We start from the raw sequence: 25,284 nt of genomic DNA on the forward strand, positions 1-25,284 counted from the left end.
GCCTAGTCCCAGAGTTGGGCAGACACAGAGCCCAAGGGCACTAAGGACACCCAGAATAGGCTGAGGGTGAGGAAGGGGAGAGAATAAGGGATGCCGCCTCCCCCCAACCTCAAGCCCAGTCACCTGGATTTGGCAATGAGGGTTTTGATCCTTTCCACCTTTTTCTGCTTCTCTTTCATCTCCTCTGGGCTGAGGGGTGTTTCTGGCTCCAGCTCAATGTACCGTTCAGGGATGAAGACTTTGTCAGGCGTGGAGAGCTGTGGGGATCAGGATGCCGTGATTATAGGCTGCTCCCTGCCCTTTCCCTAAGGTGGGAAGGCAGGGTGGCAGGGCTTTGCTCCTCACCTCCTTGGTGATGTCCACATTATAGTGCTGGGGCTCCAGCTCCATTTTTCGCAGTCGGGCAATCTCTTCCTGGGGTGTCTCATAGGCCTGCCCGCCGGGCTCCTCTGCCCGAAGTGCTGCCTCCAAGTTGGAGATGTCCACCTCGTGGATACTGCGGTGACGGCGCACCTGGGAGCCAGCACAGCCATGGCCACTTGGGGCCTGTGTCCCCAATGCCCTGCCCCTCCCCTGTCATCAACCAGGTATGACTGTCCTTGTCATCCTGGTAAGGGCCTTTCCTCTTGGTTAGTAGTCTCTAAACTCCTCTTTGATGCCCTCTCCCAAAGCCTTCCATAATCTGGCCCCATCCTACCTAAACCAATCACTTCTCTCGCTTTTTCCCACTATCCTCTGGAATAGGCAGGTTGGATTCTCATAGTCCCAAAAAGAGGCCCTGCTAGTGATCTTGGACAAATCACTTAGCCACCATGGGCCTCAGTTTCCTCATCTGGAAAATATCAGAGCTGGACTAGATTGTAGCCCTGGAATTAGGCTGCTCTGATCCCTTTCTGGCTCTGAAAGTCCCCCTGACTAGGATACAGTCTTCTCCTCTCCTGCCTATTTGATTCCTATGCATCCTTGGAGACCCAGCTCAAGTCCTCTTTCCTCCAAAAGCCTTCCTTGATAACTTTGGCCAACACTGGCTTCCCTTCTCCCTTGCTGGCCCTAGGACTTACTACATCATTTTGGTCCTTGACTATTTTGCCTCATATCAAACTCTAAATGTCTCACACGAGTGGCCTTTCTTCCCAAACAGACTATAAGCTTCCTGCGGGTAGGAACCGCGACTTCTATTTCTCTCTTCTTTCTCCTTCATGCCCAGCATGGTAGTGGTGCCTTACATCTAGCAGGTCCCTCACAAAGGCTTGTTGGATTGAATTAAACTGCCTTAAAAGTGGTCCTTCCAGGCACCCCAGCAAGGCCTCTCCCAGTCACCCCAGTGAGGAGCTTCCCACCCTTTTCCCAACAATGCCCACTGGCCAGGGCTGGCCATGCCCAGGGAACAGAGGAGTCTCACAGCCCCCTGTGCCCGTGCCTGTGCCCATGGGGTGGCTGGGGAAGTTTTACCACTTTGTAGGAGGGTCGGGCAGTGGGGTCAGGGGATGGGCCAGCTGGGAGTTGAAGGCTCCGCCTCTTCTCCTTCATGGAGCTGTTCTGATGCCGCCTCATGCGGTCGATCTGTTCCTCCACACTCATCTTGGCCTTCACCTCGTTGGGAAACACTGCACTCTTGGGACGCTCCTGCTGGGAGGGGTGGGGGTGGGTGTGTGTGTGTGTGGAGGGGAGGGGGAGGTTCTGGATCGCTCCCTTAGTTCCCTCACCCACCCTTGGCTACACCTGGTTCCTGCTTTGACTCAAAAGTCACTTCCTTCAAAGAGCCTTCCTGGATTGATCCCACCAATCCCTGTTTTACTCTGCATCCTTAAATATGTTTGCAGCAAGTTCACCAGCACTCTGGAAAAATTCTCCAAAAACTTTTCTACATCTTTTTAGAATGGCAGAGTTGGAAGAGACCTCCAAGGCTAGCAAGCCTGCCAGCAGGAGGAATCGCCTCTGCAGTGACCCCAGACCAGAGGTCCAGCCAGCCATTGCTTGGACAGCTCCAGTGACTGACAGAGAAAGTCCCTACTTATCACCTCTATCTTTCTTGTCTCCATCTTTAGACTGGGAGCTCCTTGAGGGCAGTGATGGAGGGCCCCCATTCCCCAAAGACTGTGAGCTCCCCAAGGATGAGGATAAGTGCAATAGGGGGAAATGACGGAGGCAGAACTTCCCAAACGTTAGATTTGCCCAAAAGTGGAATGGGTAGCTTCAGGAGGTAGGATGTTCTCTCCTGTCCCCTTCAAGGACAGACTTGCCAGGAATGAGGCAAAGTGGAGCCCGTGTCAGGCATGGCCTCTGAGGCCTCTGCAGCTCTGAGAGTCTGTGCCCATCTCCCCAACCAGACTGGAAGCTCCTTGAAGGAAGGGACTGTGTTTCCTTTCTCTTGTTCTTCCCTTCCTAGCACTTTGTAGGAGGAGTTTAATAGGTGACACTGACACACAGCTCTCTGGTGTTAGCTGGGCATGGAACAGCGAAAAGGCGGCTGGACTCATAGTCAGAGGACCAGGGTTCAAATCCTAGCTTGGCCACTTACAGCTTATTCCATCTTGGGTAAATTGCTTAAGCCCTCTAAGCTTCAGTTTCCTTTCTGTCAAATGAGGTGGTTGGACTCCATGACCTGTAAGGCCCCTTCCAGCTCCATATCCTTGGTCCTATGGTTCTTGAGTTCTGCTTTCCCTCCCCCTGTCCCACCCCTGTGTCTGCCAAGTCAGGTACTTACCCGGGAGATGGGCCCATTGAGAAGCCCACTGGCACTCCTTCTCACCACCGTCGATGGTGCCACCTCCTCATCAGTGGGTGACTTTGTCCGAGGGGGCACAATGCCAACTGAGAGGAATTAGAGGGGGGAGCGTTCAAACAAGAAGGTTAGCTTGATGAGGGAGCTAAGGGGAGATGGCTCTGATGCAGACTGTGATGAAGACAAAAGAAAAGGGACTCAAGGACACCCTTAGATTTTTTTCATAGCCTAAAGCCAGGATAGGCCAGCTGTATCAAACGCAAATAGAAACAGCTGCATATTGACTTAGAAAATTACAAATTAGCATTATCTTTGTTGTGCTTTTATTTGTTTTGGTAAATATTTCCTAATTACATTTTTTAAAAACTCTTACCTTCTGTCTTATAATCAAAGTATCAGTCCTAAAGCAGAAGAGCAATAAGGGCTATTAACTGGGGTTAAGTGACTTGCCCAGGGTCACATAGCTAGGAAGTATCTGAAGCCACATTTGAACCCATCTCTAAGCCTGGTTCTCTATCCACCGAGCCACCTGGCTGCCCTCCCTCCCCCATTACTTTTTTGTTTTAAACCCTTAACTTCTGTGTATTGGCTCCTTGGTGGAAGAGTGGTAAGGGTGGGCAATGGGGGTCAAGTGACTTGCCCAGGGTCACACAGCCAGGAAGTGTCTGAGGCCGGATTTGAACCCCCATTACAATTTAATCTGATTCTCCTGCAAATGACTACAAATTGATACCTCTGGGATAGGCTATACCACACCATACTACAAGTCACAGCATACTATACCACACATCACACCACTACCTAAGGGGGACAGAAAGGTCCCAAAGATTCAAATCTGCCAAAGGTAAAGATTAAATCCAGGAATCTCAACTCCCAAAGCATCCATCTTAACCTTGAGGTAGGGGGAGAGGTCCCAGGGAATGATGTAGATGGGACATACCTTTATTGAGAGCTGCCTGCTTCTCAGCCTCCAGTTCTTGTCTGGTGGGCACGAGGCTGATATCTCTGGGGGCATCCAAAGGAGACGTCTGGTGGCTTTCTTTCTTGCCCTGCTCATAGCTTCCCTTTGACTAAGGAGAGATGACAGAAGAGCTTAGGGGAGAGTGGGTTAGTGCCAGAGAGAAGGTCCTACATTTCTCAGTATCTCCTTTAGAGTGCACCGGGCATCCCACCTGTGTCCAGGGAGAGGAACACGGACCACTAGGATATCTTGGGGCATAATGGGGGACTCTGGCTTTTGGGGAACATCTCAGCCAATAGCAGGCAGGTACCTTGACCTGCCCAGGCACTCTGCCTAGTGCTGGAAAAAGATATGGTTGACACTGTTATTTATGGAGTTGCAGGGAGAGGCTGGCTGAGAAGGGATTTGTACCCAAAGATGATAGGAGGAAGCAACTTTCAGGATTCTCTCTTCACTTGAGTCCGTGGGATCCCAGGTAAGCAGGATACTTTCAGCTTATGGATACAGAACACAGACTCATAGAGCTCCTTATGGGCTCATAGGACCACAGATTTAGAGCTGGGAAAGGATCTTAGAGGTCACCTATTTCAATTCCTTTGTTTTACAGTGAAAAAAACTAAGACCAGGAGAGATTAGAGAATCGTCTAAGGTGACACACTTAGTATTTGGCAGAATTGAGACTAGAATTTGGGTGTTTTAACCACAAGCCCATTTCGCTATTTTATCTCTCCAAAGCCTTTTCAGTTCCCTGAGTGGGATTTCAGTCTAGAAAAAAAAAAGAGTCAGGAGGGGTAAAGATAAAGAAGAATACTTAAGTGTTTATTGCCTGGAAAGAGATTATGCCTGGGGAAGAGGCCAGACAAATCCTCATCAGGAAGAATAAAAAGGAGATTAAGAGAGAGGCAAGGAATGGTAATCAGGCTGTCTAGTAATGGGATAAAAATAGGATGGGACCACCGAGAGGACCTGGTGTCCTTTCTCCATTGGCTGTCTACTCTAGGTTAAAATCCAACATTCCTGGCTATCCTTGAGCTGGGGGTAGGGGGTGGGGTGCCCATGTGTCATTCTGATCAGAAGACAAAGGGGAAAGAGAGCCCTGGGTACTTCTCTGGCCAGTTCCTCCCTTACCCCAGGGAGGAATGCACCCAGATCCAGCTGGGCAGGGAGCCCAAAAGAAATGAAGCTGTTGGAAAGTTAGAATTAGAATAAAAAGAAGGGGAAAGCGACTCCCTTCCCTATTGCCTTGTCCACCCTCACCGTGGTTTCTCTCCCCACCATTTGCACCCCCTTCCCTTTCCCTTACCCACCAGGGAGTGCAGAGAGTGGGTACCTGGCCCCTGGCTGTCTCGCCACTTCGGTGCCAGGAGGGAGAGTTGGGGTGCGGCCAGAAGCGGCTCTCACTAGGGAGCGGAGGGACTGTTGGAGGAGACTCCAGGGGGACATACGCTTTGGGGAGGGGAGGCCGAGGAGGGCCAGGTTCCTGAGGCAGAGAGGAAGCCAGAGTGTTATGAGCAAGGGCGGCAGCTGAGAAGAGGACAGAAGAGAGTGTTAGTGGAACCACGGAACCACAGAATGTTAGATATAAAAGGAGCCTTTGACACCAAATAGTTCCACCTCCTCGTTTTACCATGAGAAAGCTGAAGCCCAGAGAGGTTAGTCGCTTATCTAAAGTCACAAAGTAAGTATGTGGAAGAGCTGAGACTAAGACCCAAGTCTCCTGACTCTTGGACAACTACTCACTTTCCATGACACCCCAGTGCCTCTCATTAGATGAGAGAGCTGATGTCCGAGCAGAAGACCAGACCATCATCCCCTTTTGATGAGTCAGTTTCACCTCTGTCCTGGAATACTAACAAAGCATCTAGTCTAAAATTCTCTCTCTGGCATTCAAGACCTTCTTCATCCCATCCAGCCTTTTCCCTCATGACTCCTCTACAAAATAATAATACTAATGGCCAATATTTATAAAGCACCCTGCAAGGGTTTAATTAATTTATTTTTTTTTTTAAATCCTGCCTTCCATCAGAAGGCAGAAGAGTGGTAAGGGCTAGGCAATGGGGTTAAGTGATTTGCCCAGGGTCACACAGCTAGGAAGTATCTGAGGTCAAATTTGAACCCAGGTCCTCCTGACTAGAGGCCTTTTGCTCTATCCACTGTGCTACCTAGCTGCCACTCTCTAATTGCTTCTTGCATTTAAGTCTTCACCTTTCAATTGCCCTACGGGGACTTTATTTCATTGTATATCTCTAAGGTGACTAGTAGAGGGTCAAGGAAGGAAACAGGAGCTGAATAAATATTTGCTGACTAAGCTCATCACATCCTTCTAGGAGCTCTGGACCTAGATTCTGGTGAAGGTACCAGCACACTTTGCTTCTGCCATGGGTGCTCAGGAGTACCGCAGAGCTTAAAGCCATCAGGAAAATGCTCTTCCTATAGGAAGGGATCTGCGTGATAGATGGAGGGTGAAGAAAGGTGAAGGTGAACTACGGAGGAAAGAATCCAGGACAGCACAGGTAGGGGCAAAGGGAATGTGGGGGTGGGTACAGAGACAACTTAAAGGACTATGTCTAAATGCTTATGAGATTGGATGGATAATTTATAACGAAGACTTCCTCCCCTCCCCACAATACTGGGAATCCATGGTTGTTTTTTTCTTACCTCATGAGGCCCAGGTTTAGTGGGAGACCCTTGGGAGCCAGACACCATGGAGAACGGGCTCAGGGGACTGGTGAGACTGGCTGAGCTGAGAGGGCTTGCAGGGCTATTGGAGCTGAAGGTGGTGGAAGGGCCAAGCCCTCCTTGGGAGAAGAGAGAAGAGAAAGGTAAGAATTGGAGTAGGTAGGACTGGCTGCTGTTGCAAAGAGGCTGGACATGTGGGCTCAACGCTAGTGCTTGGAATATTTAAAGGAATAAGACTGCACATCTCTCCTAAAGAATAAATTGAGAATACTAGGGAAGATCAGTACCATGAACCAGAATCACAAAGGGAACACTGCTGTCCTAGGGATAATTAAAAAAAAAAAAAAAAAAAGAAAGAAAGAAAAAAAGAAAGAAAACTAACCCAGAGTTCCATTGGAATGGGGTAAGAAATGAACCAGAAGGGGAAACTTGTCGCATTTTCTCAGGGGGAAGAAAGAGAACTGGAGCTCTCAGGTAGCCTGCTTAGAGGTATGGCCATCTGGGAGCATCTTTTGCCTGTTTGGGGGATATTGTTCAACTGTGGATAAAAGAAGGCGGCTCCAGGGCCCTTAGAAAACACTGGACCTGAATGCATCCTGAACAACTAAAGAATCAGGAGGTACCATGAAGACAATGTTCAAGCTGAAGGATGCTAGGATTAGGGTTAGGCTCATAGTGCCTGGGTCTGTGGAGGTTTAAGCCCCCAGAGAGACAAGGCAAGGCAGCAGAGGGGATGAGCACCCACCTCGATGCTTGGCTGTGTCAGTGCCCCGGGATGGGTTGTTCTTCCGAAGGCCCTCCATCACATCCTGGATCCTCCAGATCTCCTTTTGGATTTGCCGGTTAAGGACCTCATTCTGCAAGAACCATGGGCACAAAGATAGAGCAGCCAGCTCTGAGTCTTCCCTCTTCCAGCATTCCCAGCCCTTCCTAAGCTCTCTAGCCCCATCATCCTGGGGTCACTCTTCTCCTTAGCTTCAGATTCCTTTATCACTCCTTTCTCCATTCATTCCCTAAAGGAGCAGACAGAAGTCTTTGGGCTCCGGGATCAAATACGACATCCTCTGTCGTTAGCTGACATTTCCATTTCTTCATACTTCCCAGTTTTCATACATTTTACTCCTTTCTACACACTCCATGGAGCAATAATACTGGCATTCTAGTGTTTCCTTGAACACAGAATTCCATCTTTTGACTCCATGTCTGATTATTCCCCATCCCTGGCTATTCCTATAATGTCTCATCACTTCCCTGGCTTCACAATTCTTACTCTTCAGGAAAGCTTTCTTAATATCCCCATCTCCCAATAACAAGTTCCTTCTCCCAGATATTTCCTCAATTTGTTGCTGCATAATTTTTGTAATCTCATTTGGTGTTTTCCAGGTCAGGATACTAGAGTGATTTGCCATTTCCTTCTCCATCTCATTTTATAGATCAGGAAACTGAGGCCAACAAGGTTAAGTGACTTGCCCAGGGTCACATAGTTATAAGTGTCTGAGGCTGGCTTTGAACTCAGGTCTTCCTGACTCAAGGTCGGGTGCTCTATTCACTGTGCCACGAAACTCCCTGCCTGGCATGCAGTAAACTTTAATAAATACTTGGTGACTGACTGACTCTCAAGGTGGGGGAAGCGATGTGGCTCTTGGCTGGATAAACATCCTTCCCATAGGCAGGCTCATCTTCCCTCAGCATCTTCTACAAAAGAGCCTCTCTTGGAGCACATTGATGAGTGGGGAGTGAGCAGTTTTACAGATGAGAAAATTGAGGTCGATAGAGGTAAAGCAACTTGCCCAGGATCACACAACTAATAGGCATCTAAGGCCAAATTTGAACTCAGGTCTTTCTGACTTGAGATTCAACAGTCTGTCCCCTGTGCTACCAGCTGCTTCCGATCTAATCTTGTAATTTATAGCATGCTTTAAGGTTTATAAAGGACTTCCTTCACAGTAGCCATATGAAGTGGGTAGTGCCAGTACAATCATGCCCAGATGAAGAAACTGAGATCAAACAACTCAGAGTCTGAAGCAGGAGCATGAAATCATGAGCCCTCTTCCCTCCCTCTCTGCCACAGTGCCTTCCTATGGAAGTTACTGCCAGACCAAAGGACTGGTGACCAAGCCAATGTTTAAATATCTCAGTGAATTAAGTATCTCACTGGATGTTTAAATATCTCATGAATTAGATGCAGTGGTGGCTTATGGGTTGTTGGGTTTATTCTTTATTTTTAGTGTTTTCAGAGTGCCTCACTATGGCATTCTAGGAAGATCATGGCTCACTGGTGCCATAATTAACCAGCTCCAGAGTCGGGGTGGAGATTAGGACCAGGACAAGCAAGGCAAGCAAAGAGAGGTGTGGAGGGGATGGGGCAAGCTTTACACCCGAGAGGCAGGGTTTGTTAGAGAGTGAGAGATGTGGTTTGCAAAGCTAGCTAAAGAGAGGGCAGGCCTTCGTGCAAGACAGACAGAGCCTGGCCCACCAAGTGACCAGAGCCCAGCGGTCAGTCACCATATTCATCCCCCTGCCTCCAAGCCAGCCAACAGAGAAACCAGATGGATGTCTCTCCTATACTTAAATTCTTCAAGAAAGACCGCGACACAGTTCCTTCCATTACCTTCCTGAAGTCAGAAAGTCTTAGTTCTAACCTACACTCCTAGACCTTCATCCTCTACTTGGTACAGAGATGGAAATCTGGTCATCTTTTCTTAAAAACCCTTACTTTCTGTCTTAGTAGCAACTCAAAGACAGAAGGGCAAGGGCTAGGCAAATAGGGTTAAGTGACCCACCCAGAGTCACACAACTAGGAAGTATCTGAGGTCACATTTGAACCCAGGTCTTCTCCATTCCAGGCCTGGTGCCATCTAGCTGCCCTGAACTGGTCATCTTGAAGGGCCATCCAGACTGGAAATCTACTAGCATCGTCCCCTCAGCCTCCTCTCTTTGTTTCTTCTTGAACCTCCGGGTCTCAAAGGCAAACAGGAAAGTGGACAAAGTCTCATTTGCCCCCTGGTCAGACATCCCTCCCACCTCCATCCCTTACCTATCCTAGGACCCTGCTCACCTGGATGTCCAAATTGAGCTGCTCCCACAGGTCATCATGCAGGGCAGAGACCTCCCCCTCTAGAGTTTCGTACTCTATCGTGCTGTTAGTCAAAGCCTGTAGCAAGTGGGGAGGGGAAGAGAGCTGAGAAAGCCTTGGTCACCAAGAAGCTCCCCCCACCCGGTCCTGGACAGCAGGAGCCAGAGGCCAAGATGGCGAGCTGCAGAGGTTTCCCTGGTTGGGTGCTGAGATGCCTCTGCTGGGCATGGAAAGTCCCTGGAGGTACATGAAGAGCAAAAAGGAAAGGAGCCCAGGAACCGAACCCCTAGTGGCAGGAGGTAGGAGAGTCCTTTCTCCTTTCCCTGTGGGGCTCCCCCATACAGCCTCCAGCAATAGAACCAGCCCAGAAATCACTCCTCCACCCACAGGAGGATGTTAGTTGGAAATGAGAGCTTAAAAATGAAAAGATATTAAAAGTCTCCTTCAGCCCAAGCATATGGGCGGGCAGGAAAAGGTTAAGTCTGTGCCTTCCCCCACCCCATGCCTGATCATTCCAGCTGGCTAGAAAGCAAAGAAACTTAGGCAGGGAGAAGGTCACAGAGAGGAGGGTCTATTAGGAAATTGTGCCCCAGCCAGAAAGAGGCTCCATTCCCTGCAGTCATAGAATCCTCCAAAGTGGGGGGATGGGGGAGGATCCTCAGCACTCATCAACATCAACCCCTTTATTTGACAGGTGAGGACACTGAGGACTGGACAGGGGAAGAGAGGAGAATTTGAACAGAGAGCCACAGGGCTGAAATATGAACACAAGACTTTCCAAATTTCATGCTTTTCCCACCATGTCTCTTTTCATAAGTTTGTTACTGTTCAGTTGTTTTTTAGTCATGTCTTACTCTTTTTGTCCCTTCTTAAATCCTTATCTTTTGTCTTAATATAATTTTTCTTCTTCTTTTTTTAAACCTTACCTTCTGTCTTAGAATCAGTACTATGTATTGATTTCCCAGGCAGAAGAGCGGTGAGGGCTAGTCAATAGGGGTCAAGTGACTTGCCCAGAGTCACACAGCGAGGAAGTGTCTAAGGCCAGATTTGAACCCAGGACCTCCCATCTCTAGGCCTGGCTCTCAGTCCACTGAACTACCCAGCTGCCCCCCTTAATATTAATTCTAAGGCAGAATAGAAGCAAGGGTTAGGCAACTTGGGTTAATTGACTTGCCCATGGTTACACAGTTAGGAAGAGTCTGAGGCCAGATTTGAACCCAGTTCTTCCCAAATCCAGGCCTGGTGCTCTATCCACTGTGCTACCTAGCTGCCCCCTTGTCCTATTGTTCATTACTCCAGTTAGGGTTTTTCTTGCAAAGATATTGGAATGGTTTGTCATTTCCTTCTCCCCCTCATATTTATAGATGAGGAAACTGAGGCAGTCAGTATTAAGTGACTTGCTCAGGGTCACACAGCTAGTATCTGAGGTCAGATTCAAACTCAAGAAGTGTGTCTTCCTAACTCCAGGGCCAGCATTCTATCTTCTTTGCCATCTAGCTGCCCCTCATAAGATCATAGATGATTAATTTAGAATGTCGAAGCGCCTCAGAGGCCATCTAGTCTGAGCCCCTCTTTATATGGATTGTAGAACTGAGGCTGAGAAAGGTTCGGCCATTTATCCAAGATCTCACAGACCAGTGGCAGAGCTGGGGTCCCCATGACTTCTTAGTCCCTGAGTTGTCAGGCTACTAGATAATTCTCCCCACATCTCTTATTGGAGATGGCCTCCTTGCCCATATTGGGCAAGACTGGCAGAGCAGTAGCTTCTCTCCAATCTGCACTCTGGTCTCCATGGGATAAAGATGGACATTGCCAGTAAGAGTTAAAACAGCCAGGGAAATAGTGTCTTGCTCCCTTACTCCTCCACTTCACCTCAGTGGAGTCCCAATGTCCACCTGATTAATTGTCCATAAGAAGGGCTGTCCAGATCAATATGCTTAGTATTTATCTACAAAGCGCTACCGTTTACCACTGGCCAGAAAGTGCTGGATGCCCCATTCATCACTCCCTGCCAGGGACAGGTAGGTTTCCTAAAAGGCAGAATTTCTGGGGGTCGACATGGCGAAATGTTCCCCCCTCCCCCAGTTACCGTAGTGGCCTGGGACAATTCTACACGAATGTTGATGAGCTGGTTCTGCAAGGACTCCTTTTTATGCAATAGCTTCTCTGGATAGGTGGGCTGACTCCCAAACATCTCCATCTCCTGGTGGGTGCCCATCAAGGCACTCTCCAGGCTTTCCTGTAGACAGGATGAGGAAGGATGATGAGAAGCATTTGGATCCCCTCAGAGGACAATGAAGCATGTGTGGTCTGGTTTCATGGAAAATTTTTTAATATATTTTTTAAAACCCTTACCACAGAAGAGAAGTAACGGCTAGTCAATTGGGGTTAAGTCATTTGCCCAGGGTCACAAATCTAGGAAATATCTTGAGCCAAGATTTGAACCCAGAAAAAATAATAAAATAATTTTAAAAATAAAGATTTGAACCCAGGTCCTCTCAAATCCAGGCCTGGTGCTCTATCCATTGTGCTACCTAGTTTACCTTTTTCATAGGAATCTGGCCAGCTTACTCAAGTTTTACATCTATACTCTTTTCCCCAGGCAACAGATGAGAGTTCAATTAAAGGTATAATAGAAACATTCATTCCACTCTTCTGTATGGATAGAGATGGTAGCCCAGATCTCCTTTCATTGGACCTCTGTCCAACAATTACCTTCCTGAACCATTCCATCTATCATAGGACACCTTTGGGATCCTCACCTTCTCTGCCCGGAGCTGCTGCACAAGCCGGTCCTGTTCTCTCACCACCTTGTTCTGCTCACAGAGTTTGCCCAGAAGCTTCTGAGGTCCAGAAAAAAAAAGGAGGGAGAAGAAAAGAGGAAGATGAAGAACTGCAAGGGGCCTGAGGAGCTGAGTTGACCGGGCTCCTTCACCAGATACTACCACCCTGGGGAGTTCTACAATGTTCTTCAACACCCTTGGGTCTTCTAGAACTCTAAGGTAACAGAGAAATAGAGGGATGGGTCCTTCATTTTCAAAGGGATATTGCCCAAGATCCCAACCATATACCACCACCCTGAGGAGCTCTACGATGTCCTTCAATGCCCTTTGGCCTTCCAGAGCTCTAAGGCAAGAGAGAAATAGAGGGATGGCTTCTTATTTTTTGAGAGGACACTGTCCAAGATCCCATGGGAAAGGGAGCATATATATGTTCCTTGGGTGAGTCAACTAACAACTAAGGAACTGAGAATTTACTGTGCCCAACACTCCCTTCTCCTTTTCCTTGTTTCTCAATCTGAAGTGACTGGTATAGTAGAAAGAGCACTGGAACTGGATTGGAAGACTTGGGTTCGAGGTCCACTTTTGCCCCTTACTAATTTACTTAATTTCTTTAATCGTCAGTTTCTTCATCTGTAAAATGGGAATAACAAAACTTGTAGAGGGGTAGCATAGTGGAGAAGATACAGGGCTAGCCTGGGAGTCAAGAAGGCTTGGATTCAGATTCTGTCTCATATTAGCTTTCAATGCCCCCCATGCAATTCTCATTACAGATCAGGTGCTAATCTCTATTGGCAAAGAGGGGTTTTCTACATCAGGAATTCCCCCCAACGAATGAAATTAGAGGTCCAGACTTCTCTCCCTCAGACTGCCTCTCTCTCATGAATGTCATCAAAATAAACTACAACTAAAAAGTAGTTGTAAACATGAAATATCATAATTACTGAGATGTAGGGTCCTTTGGGATCACAAAAGAGCAAATAGTCAGCAAGGCAGCAAGGTGGCTCAGTAGAGAACAATAGAGAACAGGGTTCAAATGTGACCTCAGATACTTCCTAGCTGTGTGACCCTGGGCAAGTCACTTATCCCCAATTGCCTAGCCTTTACTGCTCTTCTATCCTCGAACTGATACTTAGTATTGATTCTAAGACAGAAGGTAAGGGTTTAAAAAAAAGTGAATAGGGCACTGAATTTAGATGGGGCTTTCTCCGTTCCTCCTTTCCTTCAACGATAACTCACATTCATACAGGGCTTTAAGGTTTTTAAAGAACTTCCCTCATAATCCTCTAAGGTAAAAATGATGAGCATTATTATCTTCATTTTACAAATAAATAAACTGAGTCTCTGAGCAGTTAAATGCCTTGCTCTAGAATTTTACTGCTAGGAGATATCAACAGAATCCAGATCTCCTGACCTGAAGTCTTATCCATGACCCTATACCATGGGGTCTGTAGACTCAGTATCCCAGTCCAGCTCCTCTATGGCAATAGAACATGGTGCCTCTCCTTATTTTGCTAAGTGTAGTCACTGAGAAGTAGGTGGCCTGTAACATGGGGGAACTTACTGAGGCACATTGGGCTAGGGTGGTCCCGTCTCCATCTCTCTTATACTCTTCCATCTGCCTGAAATACCCCACGTGCCTTTTTTTTAACCCTCACTTTCTGTCCTCATAACAACTTTGAGACAGAGGAGTGGTAAGGGATAGGCAAAATGGATTAAGTGACTTGCCCAGGTCACATAGCTCAGAAGTGGCTAAGATCAAATCTGAACCCAGGTCCTCCCTACTCTAGGCTTTGGTGCTCTATCTACTGAGCCACACTGTTGCCCCCTCTTTCTTCTTCTTTAAATCCTGTCCATCCAGTTCCTTCCAGAAGGCTTCTGTTCATTTCAGCTCAAACCTATCCTTTCTATGATCTTCTACAGCCCTTTTTTTTAACCCCCTATCTTCTGTCTTAGAATTGGTTCTAAAGTATCAGTTCCAAGGCAGAAGAGTAGTAAGGGTTAGGCAATTGGGGTTAAATGACTTGCCCAGGGTCTCACAACTAGGAAATATCTGAGGTCACATTTGAACCTAAGACCTCCCAACTGTAGGCCTGGCACTCTATCCACTGAGTCACCTAGCTTCCCCTAGAGCTCCTAAAGTGCTGTTCATTTGGCATTTACTACATATTGAGAAGGGAAAGGAGAGAGACTAAGCATATATATATATAGCACCTACTATGTGTTGAGCATTGTGCTAAATCCTTTTTTTTTTTACAAATATATAATTTGATCATCTCAACAACCCTTCAAAGTAGGTGCTGTTGTTATCCTGAACTTATAGGTGAAGAAACTGAGGTAGGCAGAGATTAAGTGACTCATCCAGGGTCACACAGTAAGTCCCTGAAGCTGGAATAGAACTTGGGTCTCCCTGATTCCAAGTCTATTGCTCTATCTACTGCAACACTAGCTGCCTCTCATATTATAGGCTAATTTATCTTTCCATGGATGTAGATAAATACTAAGTATATAGGTATTCTCAACTAGGATCAGAAGATATACTACCTTTAGAGGTCATCTGGTCCAAAGCCCTCATTTCTATCTGGTATGACAATCCCAATTTATAAATAAGGAAAATGAGGTTCTGAGAAATTAACTAACTCATAAATTAAGGCCCTACAGATAATAAACATCAAAGGTAAGATGTGAACTCAGGTCCTCTGACTCCAATGTCTATGCTCTTTCCACTGAACCACACTGCCTCCTTTGAAGAATATAATAAGCTCTTTGAAAGCAAGGACTATAGAATAAGTGGCGAACAAATCCTAGCTAATTGATTTCTCCTCTCCCAACTCTCAAACAATACTGGGTCTCATGGTCAGGAAAGAACCATGGACCTCAGGACAACCTGTTCTTCCACCCGTGTAAGTCTCAGTGATGGGATCCAAGTTTGAGAGGTGTATATACAAACAGAAAAAGGAAGGCAGGAAGAAAAAGTGAGCTGTGGGGCTGGAGGAGATGAGAGAAGATGGTAGGCTGTCTCTGTGAGAAAGGATGTGAGTCAGATGGGTGCAAAACCGATGGGAAGAGAGATGGATGGAGAGAGAACCTCCGTGGAGGAGAGGGCAGATGAGGGACGACAGCAGGAGGAGCCTGGACTGGACAGAGGAAGCAGGGAGAGCTGCTCTTACATCGGTATCTTGCTCGTTTAACTTGTAGGTGTGCAGGCCATCCCGGAACACCTCTGGGTAAGAAGGAACCTGTTGGAGATAAAGCTGGTTACTATGGCAAAGAGAAATCATAAGGCTGGAGGTGGGAGGATGCTGACCTCCCAGCTTTCATCCAGCTGTTGTTCGAGGTCAATTTCCATCAGCATCTTTGGCTTCAGCTCCAACATCTGGGCTGGAGCCAGACTCTGTTCTATCAGCTGAAGGACTTGGGATATCTCAACGAGGGCCTCAACCCCAACACTGAGATGGGGATACCCCTGCCTCTTGTCTTCTGAAGTCAGATTGGAGGGATGTCTAGGAGATGCTCACACCTCTTGGGGCCCACCCCGTAATCCCTACACCTTTCCTTTTGAGATCTGCTGCAGTGCTGAGATGGAAGGAATCAGAATGGTGTGACTTTGAATGACTCACTTGAGTGGCAGCAGGGACCATAAGCTGATTGTTTGGGGAAGGAGGTGCTTCTGTTGAGCTGAGTAATGGCAGCAATGTAGGATGAAAATGTTTGGAAGCCAACTCTACTAGACAGAGAACCAGACAGAGCTCAGCCTGGACCCAGAAGGGATTCTGGGTCCATCAGGTGCCCTATGGCTAGGATATCCCACTGGTAAGAATACCTTCTCATTCTCCTAGTTTTCCTGGCATTGGGATGGCTCCAAACAGTCCCATCCAAACCCTTAGCTCAGTCTGCTTCTATGAAGATGGGGGCAGATTTTTCAAAACAGGAATTCTGGGCAATGGAAGACAATTTCTGCCCACCCACAGAGGACTGATGATCCCAGGGCAGCGTGAGATGTTGACATTGGCCACGTGCTGCATGGATGGGTTTGATGGAGTTGCAAATGGGCTTTGATGTTTCCCCATGGAAGTGAAGAGCCCCAGAGACACGATGATATTGAGCAAGGGAAGCTGGACTGAGCGCATTTCGATGGAGATGACGCTTGGGAAGATGGGAGAGTGGGGCAAATAAAGCCCCTGCTCCTGGATGGGTTGGTTTTACCATGCACAAGCAGCTGAAATGACATTGGCAGTGAGTGCTGCTAGGCAGGGGTCTTACTTGCATGAATAGCTGGGCCCTGGGGGAAGAATTTTCCACCATTCGGTTCACCATACTGATGAGAGTCTCACTCTCATTCATCTGCAGCAGAGGAAGGAAGGGACAATTCAGACAGACAAGCACACAAGCGCACACAAGCTCACATACACACACACACACACACACACACACACACACACACACACACACACTCTTCCTTCTTGTTGCCAGCTTTTCCAACCTGAGCCACATGATATGATCACAGGCTTGGTTTAGAAGAGGGAAAAGTGGCAAAGCCATCAGCTTTCTCTCTGGGCATCTAAGCAGCCCCTGGTGGGATTCACCTCGATTTCTCATCTCTTTGGGTTTTCTCTTCCTGAAACTTGCCTTAGGAGATGATCCCCAGTTGCTATCCAATAAGGGCCATAACGAGGGGGTGGGAGGCTACCAGATCTTTGCAGACAAAGTTTAACAAATAGACAAACAACATGACAACAAAAAGCCCAGCCCATAGACATCTTCACCAATCTGACACTCTTTAGGGGCCCCAATTAAATGAACCAAAACCATCTTTCCGTTCCTGTTCCTGTTCCCTCAGTTCCCCGCTCTGCTCAGTTTGAAGGATCCCAAGAGACACATTCTGCAAGCAAAAAGAGTGGCTGAGGCCTGGTCTTTCTAAATCCCATCAGGCTCACTGCCTAAATGGCTGCCCTCATGAATTTTGAACTAAACCAAAAAAGAGGAAAAAAGCCAGAAACCCCAACCCTGTTGGACAGGTAGAACTGCCACAAACAGGTGCCCATAGCTTTCTTTCCCAATACCACCCCAACCCCCACTGACTGTAGAGTCAAATTAGGTTGCTAAATGCAGTTTCCAGAGCTGGGCTGTTACTGCTACATCCAGGGAAAGCTTGGATGAGGCTGAAGAGCAAACAAGGAGGCTGAACCAAGCAAGCTATGTTAAAGGGACAACAGAGGTTGGATGGAATATGGCTCTGGGCTTTGGAGGGTCATCAGATCTGGTCTGCCTTGTCTCAGCCAAGCATGAAGAGACATAAAATAACACAGAACAGGAGGGAGAATGAGTCTGCAATTAAATGGCATTTTGTTTTTGTTGGGAAGAAACTGAAGGCAGGCTTCCTTTGATTTTTACCTGCTGGTGTCTAAATTTCAAGGGCCATTAGGGATGTGAAAGGGAAAAACTTGCCAGATTTTTTTTTAACAGCAAGAAAAAAGCATGAGGATGTCCTTTGCACATTTTCAGAGCACGAACATCAGACAGCAAATAGATTAGGAAATGTCCTTGATTGTGTCCCTTTAACTCAATCATTCCAAGAATAAAAGAGCAAAGACAGAAGAGTTTTATAGGGAGGTTGGGGGGCTGGTGAGGAAAAGGGGAGCAGGTCTGGGAGGCAGCTAGGAGGTAAATAGGAGAAGCAGGTTAAGAGACTTTCCCAAGGTCATACAACTAGTTTGTGGCCAAGCTGGCCTTGCAGCCCCAGACCTGACTCTCAATCTAGGGCTTTTTCCATGGAATTATGTAGTCAGGGACTAGTGCTAGAACTGAAATCAAAGAGAAATCCTCCGAGAGTTTTCTGCCTCTCCTTCACACACACACCCTTTACCTCTAACTCAAAACACACATGTGGTCCTTAGTCCCCATTCCAGAGTCTAGAAAAGGCATATCTGCCTTCCAGCTCAGCAGGCAGAAATATGAAGACAAATATTTGCACTAGTCTTTTGTTTTGTTTTGGTTTTTTTACCCTTATTTTCTGTTTTAGTAACAACTCTAAGACAGAAAGGCAAGGGCCAAGCAACCAGGGGTTAAGTAACTTGCCCAGGATCACAGAGCTAGGAAGTGTCCAAGGTCAAATTTGAACCCATGTCCTCCTGACTCCAGGTCTGGTGTTCTATCCAATTGGCTGCCTCTGTTTGTACTAGTCTTAAAAACTCTGAAAAGAAAAAAAAAGCCACGAAGCTTTCTTCTCTTCCTACAAGGCCTCTTCCTCAATTCTCTCCCTACTCTCTCCTGGTCAAGATGTGTTTTTGGAAATGTGGGGGTTGGAAGTGAAGACCCCTTCTATCAATGCCTCAACCTGGGCAGAATTGAGATTTTCTGACTCTTCTCTCCCAGCGAGATCAAGAAATGAAACAACATTCTTTTATTTAGCATCTACAACATGTCTGATAGTGTATATAAACACACATAGATATATGTACAAGGAAAAGATGGAAGGGGGAAGGAAGGGAGCTGCCATCTCCTCTCATTGGCAACAAGTACCTTCAGAGAGGCCCAGAATATTTGCTTCTAGGCATCTGTCCATCTCACTTCTTCTAACTGATCTCAGTGAGGGAGATGGGTTGGAACAGAAGCAAAGATGCTGGTATTGGAATGAATGTCAAGAGGCTGAGGAATTCTGGGCCCAGACTCTCTGTATATGATATTAGACATCTCAGACTCCTTGGATCTGTTTCTCCCTCTTAAAGATCCTCTTTGGCTCTCCCTATCTTCTAGAGAGGATATAAGGGGCCAATGAAGCAAGAAAAGAGATCATGAGATTTAGACCTGGAAGAAACATTAGGAGTCATCTAGTCCTTCAATTTGGACTTGAGGAAACTCTATGGAAGCCATAGAAGTTAAGTGGCTTTCACAGTGGCAGAATGGTGATTGGAATCCAGGCTTTCTGACCCGATTCAGTGCTTCCCCCATTCCATTTCTGCTAAAAAAATCCTGACTACAGTGTCTTGTAAATTAGGTAGATGCTCCAAACATTTTTGTTGATTAATTAAGTTTGGGAAATAGCAGTGAATGTGAGCCATTATTCCAAGCAATTATCTCATCTTCAGGGCATGTGAAAAGTCAGTTTTTGAGAAGCATCCAGGTTGATGGAATAGCCTTTGTCCTAGCACAGGAAGTGTTACAGGAAGGAGTATGATTGATCCTCTTGCTGAGTTCCAAAAAGATGGGGCCAGAGGGGAGAGAAGCCCAGGTGTCACTTTAGAAGGACTTGGGGTCAGACTTGGGACTAATGTTCCCTCCTTGCAGAATCTCATGCAAGGTGGCCATCCTGGGCTGGAATCAGAGAATGGAGGCTGGGGATTCTCTCTAAAGGACCCAAAGATTTAGAGCTGGGAAGGTACTTAGAGAAGTCATCTTTCTAAGATCAGTAGTTATGATCTGGGGTCTTTGGACCCTTTGAGGGAACAAACCTATTTTCATAATAATACTAAGATGTTTTAATTTCTAATACAGTAAATATCAAGAGATATAAACAAAAGCTCTTTGGAGAGGGGTAGGCCACTTGATAATTTTTAAAAGCATAAAAAGGGTCCAAGTCCAAAAAGTTGGACTACCACCAATCTAGTCTGTAATCCTTATTTTACAACTAAGGAAACAAGAGAGGAAAAAGGAATTGACTTGGCCAAGGCCCAGCTCCCTTTATGCATGTGGAAATAGGAATGTGAGCTCCAAAGGAGCAAGGACTGAGTTTTTTGATTCTCCTTCATCTTCAGAATGCCTGATCCAGTGATAGGCACAGATCAGATCCTCATCTGTGTGTTCCACCATCAACCAGCTCATAACCATTCAAGTCTCTGCTGAAATCCTTTAAGTATCAATAAAAATTCTATCTTCTTCAAGCAGATTTTCCTGCTTCCCCATAATATTAGCACCTCAGAGATGATCTCTAATTTATTCTGTCTATATTTTGTTTGTACACAGATAGTTATTTTCCTGTTTTCTCCCCCATTTGAATGTAAGCTCCTCAAGGGAAGGGACTGTTTTCATTTTTCTTTACATTTCTGGTGCTTAGCACAATACTTGGCACATTGTAGGCACCAGGTGACTTGACAATCCCTTTTCAAGTTTGTAGGCAATCTTCTTAAGGGAAAATATTCAACCCAAATGGCTAGCCTTCTAGGGATGTTCCTCTCTGAATTTAATTAGACCCATCTTTGAAGGACTTTGATGGATTGCTGAGGGAGTACTGAGGCCCAGAGAGGTGAAGCAAATGGAAGTACCTTTAGAAGGATCTAACAGCCTTCCAGAAAAGATGGCCATCTCCAAAGATGTCAGAGGAGTGCTTGGCTGCATACAAATTACTTTGTCATTGTGGACCCCTCAAAGGGTCTTGGGATGGGTAGGTCCCTAGACCATGGTTTAATAACAACTGGACTAGATAGATTTCTCTAAGTATCTTCCCAATTCAAAATCTCTGAGTACTCTAGAGAGAATCCCTTACCCTCCACTATCTGATCCCAATCCCAGGGTTGTCCACCCTTCGTGGGATTCTGCAAGAAGGAAGCATTAGCCCCACTCCTGACCCCAGATCCTTCTAACATATGACACCCCAGTTTTACTGGGCTAGATAAGATGTTCCATGAATACTTGTTAAATTAAGCTGGAGGACAAGAAGAGGTCTTAGAACCTTCTCAGCCACAAGAGGCTACAGAGGCACCTTGGGAGGCAGGACCCCCAAGTCTCAAATCTACTTCTGCCAAATTTGGCCTAGAACAAGATGCTTCATCTCCCTGGGTCTCGGGTGACATATTATAGAGTTTTCCCCTCTTGGGATATTTTAAAGAACTGAGATTTAAGTTCGCCTGGCCACACCTTCCATCAACAGGGACTGAAGCTCCTCTGAATCTTAGGAGATGCCTTTTATGAGTTGCTGCCATCAAAGACATTCATTGTGGCAATGAACTTGGCCAGGCTGAGGTCCTCACTCTAGGCCTTTCTGACTTGGTTAGACCAGCTATGTGTGTGCTTTTGAAAAACCCAGATGAGGCACTGCAGAAGGGACATAGCACAGAGATGACCCCCTCTGGCCAACAGGAAGAGGAAATCTGCTGTCACTGTTACTTTCTTTGCTGATAGGGCTAGACAGGAAGACAGAACACCCCAGGGCAGGTTGGGCACATGCCTGGGTCTGAGGTTGTCTCTGCAAGGACTCAGGCCACAGCTGCTCCCTTCTGTACTTCTGGAAAAATACAAATTACCATCTGCCTTCTGGGGCTCGTCTTGGGCTGGGTGTGGTCAAACAGGAGGTGGCGTTCATTATTCATGTCATCCTTTATGGCTTTTCTCTCTTGTCCCCACCACCCCCTGCCCTAAAGGGCTGAAGAGGAAGGGCATAGGAACAAGCCAAAAAAAAAAAAAAAAAAGACCAGCCACTTTGTTGTATCCTGGGTATGCCAACAAAGATATAAAATGGAGGGTGGGGAATGGGGAAAGGGGTGGGAGGGAAGGGGATGGAGTAGGAGGGGAGGGTGGAAGGCAGCAGCTGAGTGAGGGGTGAGGAAGAGCCAGGGGAGGAAGGGGGTGGGGGAGCAGGATGGAGAGGGACACACCAGCTCTGGCCTACCTGCTGATCCAAATACTCTAGGTTTCTTTGCAAGTGAAGGTCTAAAAGTTCGTCCTACCAAGAGGCCAAGTGGCCCCCCAACAGCAACACAAACAAACAGGAACAAGACAAAGGAAAACAACAGAAAAGAAGAAGCAAAGCAGTTAGGTGTTAGTTGGGCAAGGGCAATGAGTAGCCTCTCTGGGTCCTGAGGGATTCCAGAAGGGGGTTTGCCAAGGGGAGGAAAAAATGAGGGTGTTTAAAGGCAATTTTTTCAGCAGTTCTCTGTAGGCCACTCCCCACTACAAGGGAGGCTATCCCTCCAACAATGCCTTCCTGTCCATCCTTCCCAGAGTCAGGGCCACCCATGCTGCCCCTTGCCTGATGGATGCCCAGGATGCTCAGACTCGAAGTGAACTCCCCCTCCCAAGGGCTCCTGGGGTCTTCTGTGAGGGAAAGTGAGGCTGTGAGCCAGACAGGAGGAGGATGCTGGGGTAATCAAGTAGGTCTGGGGTAGGATGGGATAGGCTCATCCTGGGTAGCCCCTATTGCCCTCGATTACAGCCTGTGAGTTCTGCAGATATCTTATCTTCCTGGGCTCTTCTGAGAAGTGTGGGCTCAGAGCTGGGTTTCTGAGGGATTTGGGGAAAGGATTCCTTCTGATACCATAAAGGATGCTGGAGCTTAAAGTTAGGGAAGAAACAAAGAATCCAATCCTATCCTTTCACAGATGGGGACACTGAGATCCACAGGAGTGCAGTGACCTCACTGAAGGTGACACTGCTGTCACATAGTGGCAAAGCTGCTCCCCTAGGTAAAACATCTGTTTTATTGGATGGGCAAGTGGAAATCTCAGGAGAGAAAATTCCAGGGAGAGAAGAAGTGGGATAAGGAAAGAGGAACAAAGAGATCCAGATATGGGGTAAGTTCCTCTATCAGCTATGCCCCTAAAGCTCCTCCTCGAGCTAATATTCCCTAAAGTGGCATTATACAACAATGGACATTTCTGGAGCAGATATAGTATAGGGATATAATTCAGAGAGCTACGATCTTTACAGGGCATGACAGGGATTGCCCATTCCCTTTGTCCGAGGCCAATCTAGCCTTGGCCCTAGGAATGATTTTCTGGATCTCCCCATCACCAGTGACCCAGGCTATGCCTCCTCTCTTATATCCCAGAGAGCAATATCAGTCAGAGTAAGATGCCTTGGAGTTCAAAATTCTTTCAGGCTTTTCCCCTTACTCATTCACCCAAGGGTCCAGAGAAGGGTAAGTTGTACAGGGGCAGAATGGGACCTCTGTGCTAAGTCATGCCGGGATCCTATGTGGAGGAGAGCAGAGACGACATCCTGTGGCTGCTTTCTAAGAGTCAAATGAGTCCAGGATCAGGCCCAGGCCATGACTGACCACTGTCCCAACTCTTCCTTTAAGGATGGGGGCAGGTAGGAGGGAAGAAGGGAAAGAGATCTTGGGAAGGGTTTGGTGGCAAGGAGAAACATACCATTTTATCGTGGACAGTGGGAGATGGTGGATAGTTGTAAGGGAATATTCCTGCGGGGACAGGCCTCCGGTCACCCAGGTAATCATACTAGAAGACAAAGGAGATGAGGAGGTGAGGTAGGTAGGATGCAGACTCCCTCAGCAATATGTCTAATTGAGGGCATCCTCCCTACATTTCCAAGAGCAGAGCCCATGTGGAAGTGGACACTAGCCATTCTCTCCCTGACAACTGAGGATTAAATCCTGAAAGAATAAGCATCTTCTTCCCTTTTCCCATATAGACAGGCATAATAAAGCATGGTAACTGGACCACCACGATGGGCAAGGTCCCTGCAGGTGAATCGATCAATAAACATTTATTAAGGGGCAGCTAAAACCCTTGAGCAGTTCTGGCTGGAGTCAAAGAGGCTCACCTTGGGGGAGCTCACAGATCTCCTCATCACATAGGCTGCAGGGTCTGTGTAGATGTCCTCACTTCGGGGTGGCAGCCGCTCAAAGCGGGCACTGGGGGACCGAGCAGGGGAGTAGACTCGAGCCCGGCTGTAAGACCCTTGGCTGGGTGAGCGGGGCACGGAGTGGGAACGAGGCTGCAGGGAGAGGCGGCGAAGGGAGCCCGAGGCAGCATCCAGTTCATCATAGTAGACGGGCTGACGGGCAGGGCTGGGGATCCAGACGGTGCCATCCTGACGACCATAGCCAGGGGGTTCCTTCCACTCCCGGAGCTGGTAGGCAGTGCTGCCCCCATTTCGGAAGGAGTGGCGCTTCTCCTCCAAGGCCCAGGGGGGGCTAATCCGATCATAGGCTGGCATGGAGCAGATACTGTCTGGGCGCACCCCCGGGGGGTAGTACTGGTAATCGTCTGGGTACTGGGGGGAGTAAGGGCCATAATACTCAGGCACTCGTCGGGACACAGGGTAGAATCTAGAAGGGCTGGAGGGGAGAAGAGAGGGGATGAGATTAGAAATCCATAGTTTGTGGTTGTTGAAAGAGACCATAGGGGTCATCTAATCCAGGAATTCTCCATCTTGAGCCATAGAGTCCCAGGGTTCTGCCTGGTCATTCTCAGTCAGGGGTCTTCCAATCCACATGCAAATCCATAAATAAGCAAATATCTCTACTAGAATGTGTTAACAGTGTCTCCACATACACATATTATTACATACCTGCAGATTAAGGGTACCAGAATGGAAAGATGGCTGGTCTCAGGTAAGAGAGACCTGGGTTCAAATTCTGGATTTGGCATGAGTTGTATGGCCCAGGGTTAAGCCACTGTCTCCCTGAGTCTCAGTTTCCTTGGTTGTAAAATGAGGATAATATCACTTCTACTACCTATCTGCCATGCAGAATTGTAAGAAAAAGGACTATGCTAACCGAAAGCACAAAATATATTTCCTTTTATACCAAACCTATGATTTCATCTGGATGGGGAATTTCCGATGAAGACTCTCTCCTTGCCAATACAGCCCAGCAGCCTACAGTCAGAGAGTGACCAGGGATCACACAGCTAATACATATCAGAAGTGGGGTTAAAAATATCTGTACCCAGACACATTTCTGCCTCCAAGGTTAGCCTTCTATCTTCCATGCTATAGTTTCCTCCTTATAAAACCAGTATAAATGAGTTATTCTTCTGTAACTTCCTTAAGAACCTATTTTAGTGTTAATTGATCAACTTCCCTGCTAGAAAATTCTTTCCTGGAGCTAACTCAAACCCTCCTTGCTTTGGCAGAAGCCAGTGGCCTTTGACAAGATCAGCATGCTTTAGGAAGGTGACTTTGACAGCTCTATGGAGGAAAGGTTGGAGAGGGGATATTGGAAGCCCAATTTAGGAGCTAAGATGGGACACCTGAGTTTGGAGAAAAGGACAACAGATGCTTTGGTTTTAAGGTTGACAAGGCATTGATTATTATTAGATGTGGAGGTAGAAGGATGAGAGAGAGAGAGAGAGAGAGAGAGAGAGAGAGAGAGAGAGAGAGAGAG

The 25,284-nt window shown here is 47.2% G+C and overlaps 1 protein-coding gene across 4 annotated transcripts in view; it reads right to left on the reverse strand.

The window, feature by feature from the left end:
* Positions 1-25,284, reverse strand: part of PLEKHA6 (pleckstrin homology domain containing A6) — an 86,446-nt gene that overhangs the window by 14,800 nt on the left and 46,362 nt on the right. Inside the window, exons 6-18 of one of the 4 annotated variants that reach the window (XM_044673653.1) lie at positions 23,718-24,234; positions 23,306-23,392; positions 15,392-15,460; positions 12,204-12,284; positions 11,531-11,680; positions 9,424-9,519; positions 7,111-7,222; positions 6,345-6,484; positions 3,666-3,795; positions 2,708-2,814; positions 1,453-1,626; positions 346-513; positions 124-257 (exon numbers count right to left, since the gene is read on the reverse strand). In XM_044673653.1, the coding sequence (XP_044529588.1) occupies positions 124-257; positions 346-513; positions 1,453-1,626; positions 2,708-2,814; positions 3,666-3,795; positions 6,345-6,484; positions 7,111-7,222; positions 9,424-9,519; positions 11,531-11,680; positions 12,204-12,284; positions 15,392-15,460; positions 23,306-23,392; positions 23,718-24,234 (1,965 nt within the window). Of the gene's footprint in view, positions 1-123; positions 258-345; positions 514-1,452; positions 1,630-2,707; positions 2,815-3,665; positions 3,796-6,344; positions 6,485-7,110; positions 7,223-9,423; positions 9,520-11,530; positions 11,681-12,203; positions 12,285-15,391; positions 15,461-23,305; positions 23,393-23,717; positions 24,235-25,284 lie in introns of all 4 variants that reach the window. The other 3 variants (XM_044673652.1, XM_044673655.1, XM_044673654.1) reach the window with 3 other exon arrangements.

Source organism: Gracilinanus agilis, chromosome 4, assembly GCF_016433145.1.
Source record: "Gracilinanus agilis isolate LMUSP501 chromosome 4, AgileGrace, whole genome shotgun sequence".
Classification (NCBI taxonomy): Eukaryota; Metazoa; Chordata; class Mammalia; order Didelphimorphia; family Didelphidae; genus Gracilinanus; species Gracilinanus agilis.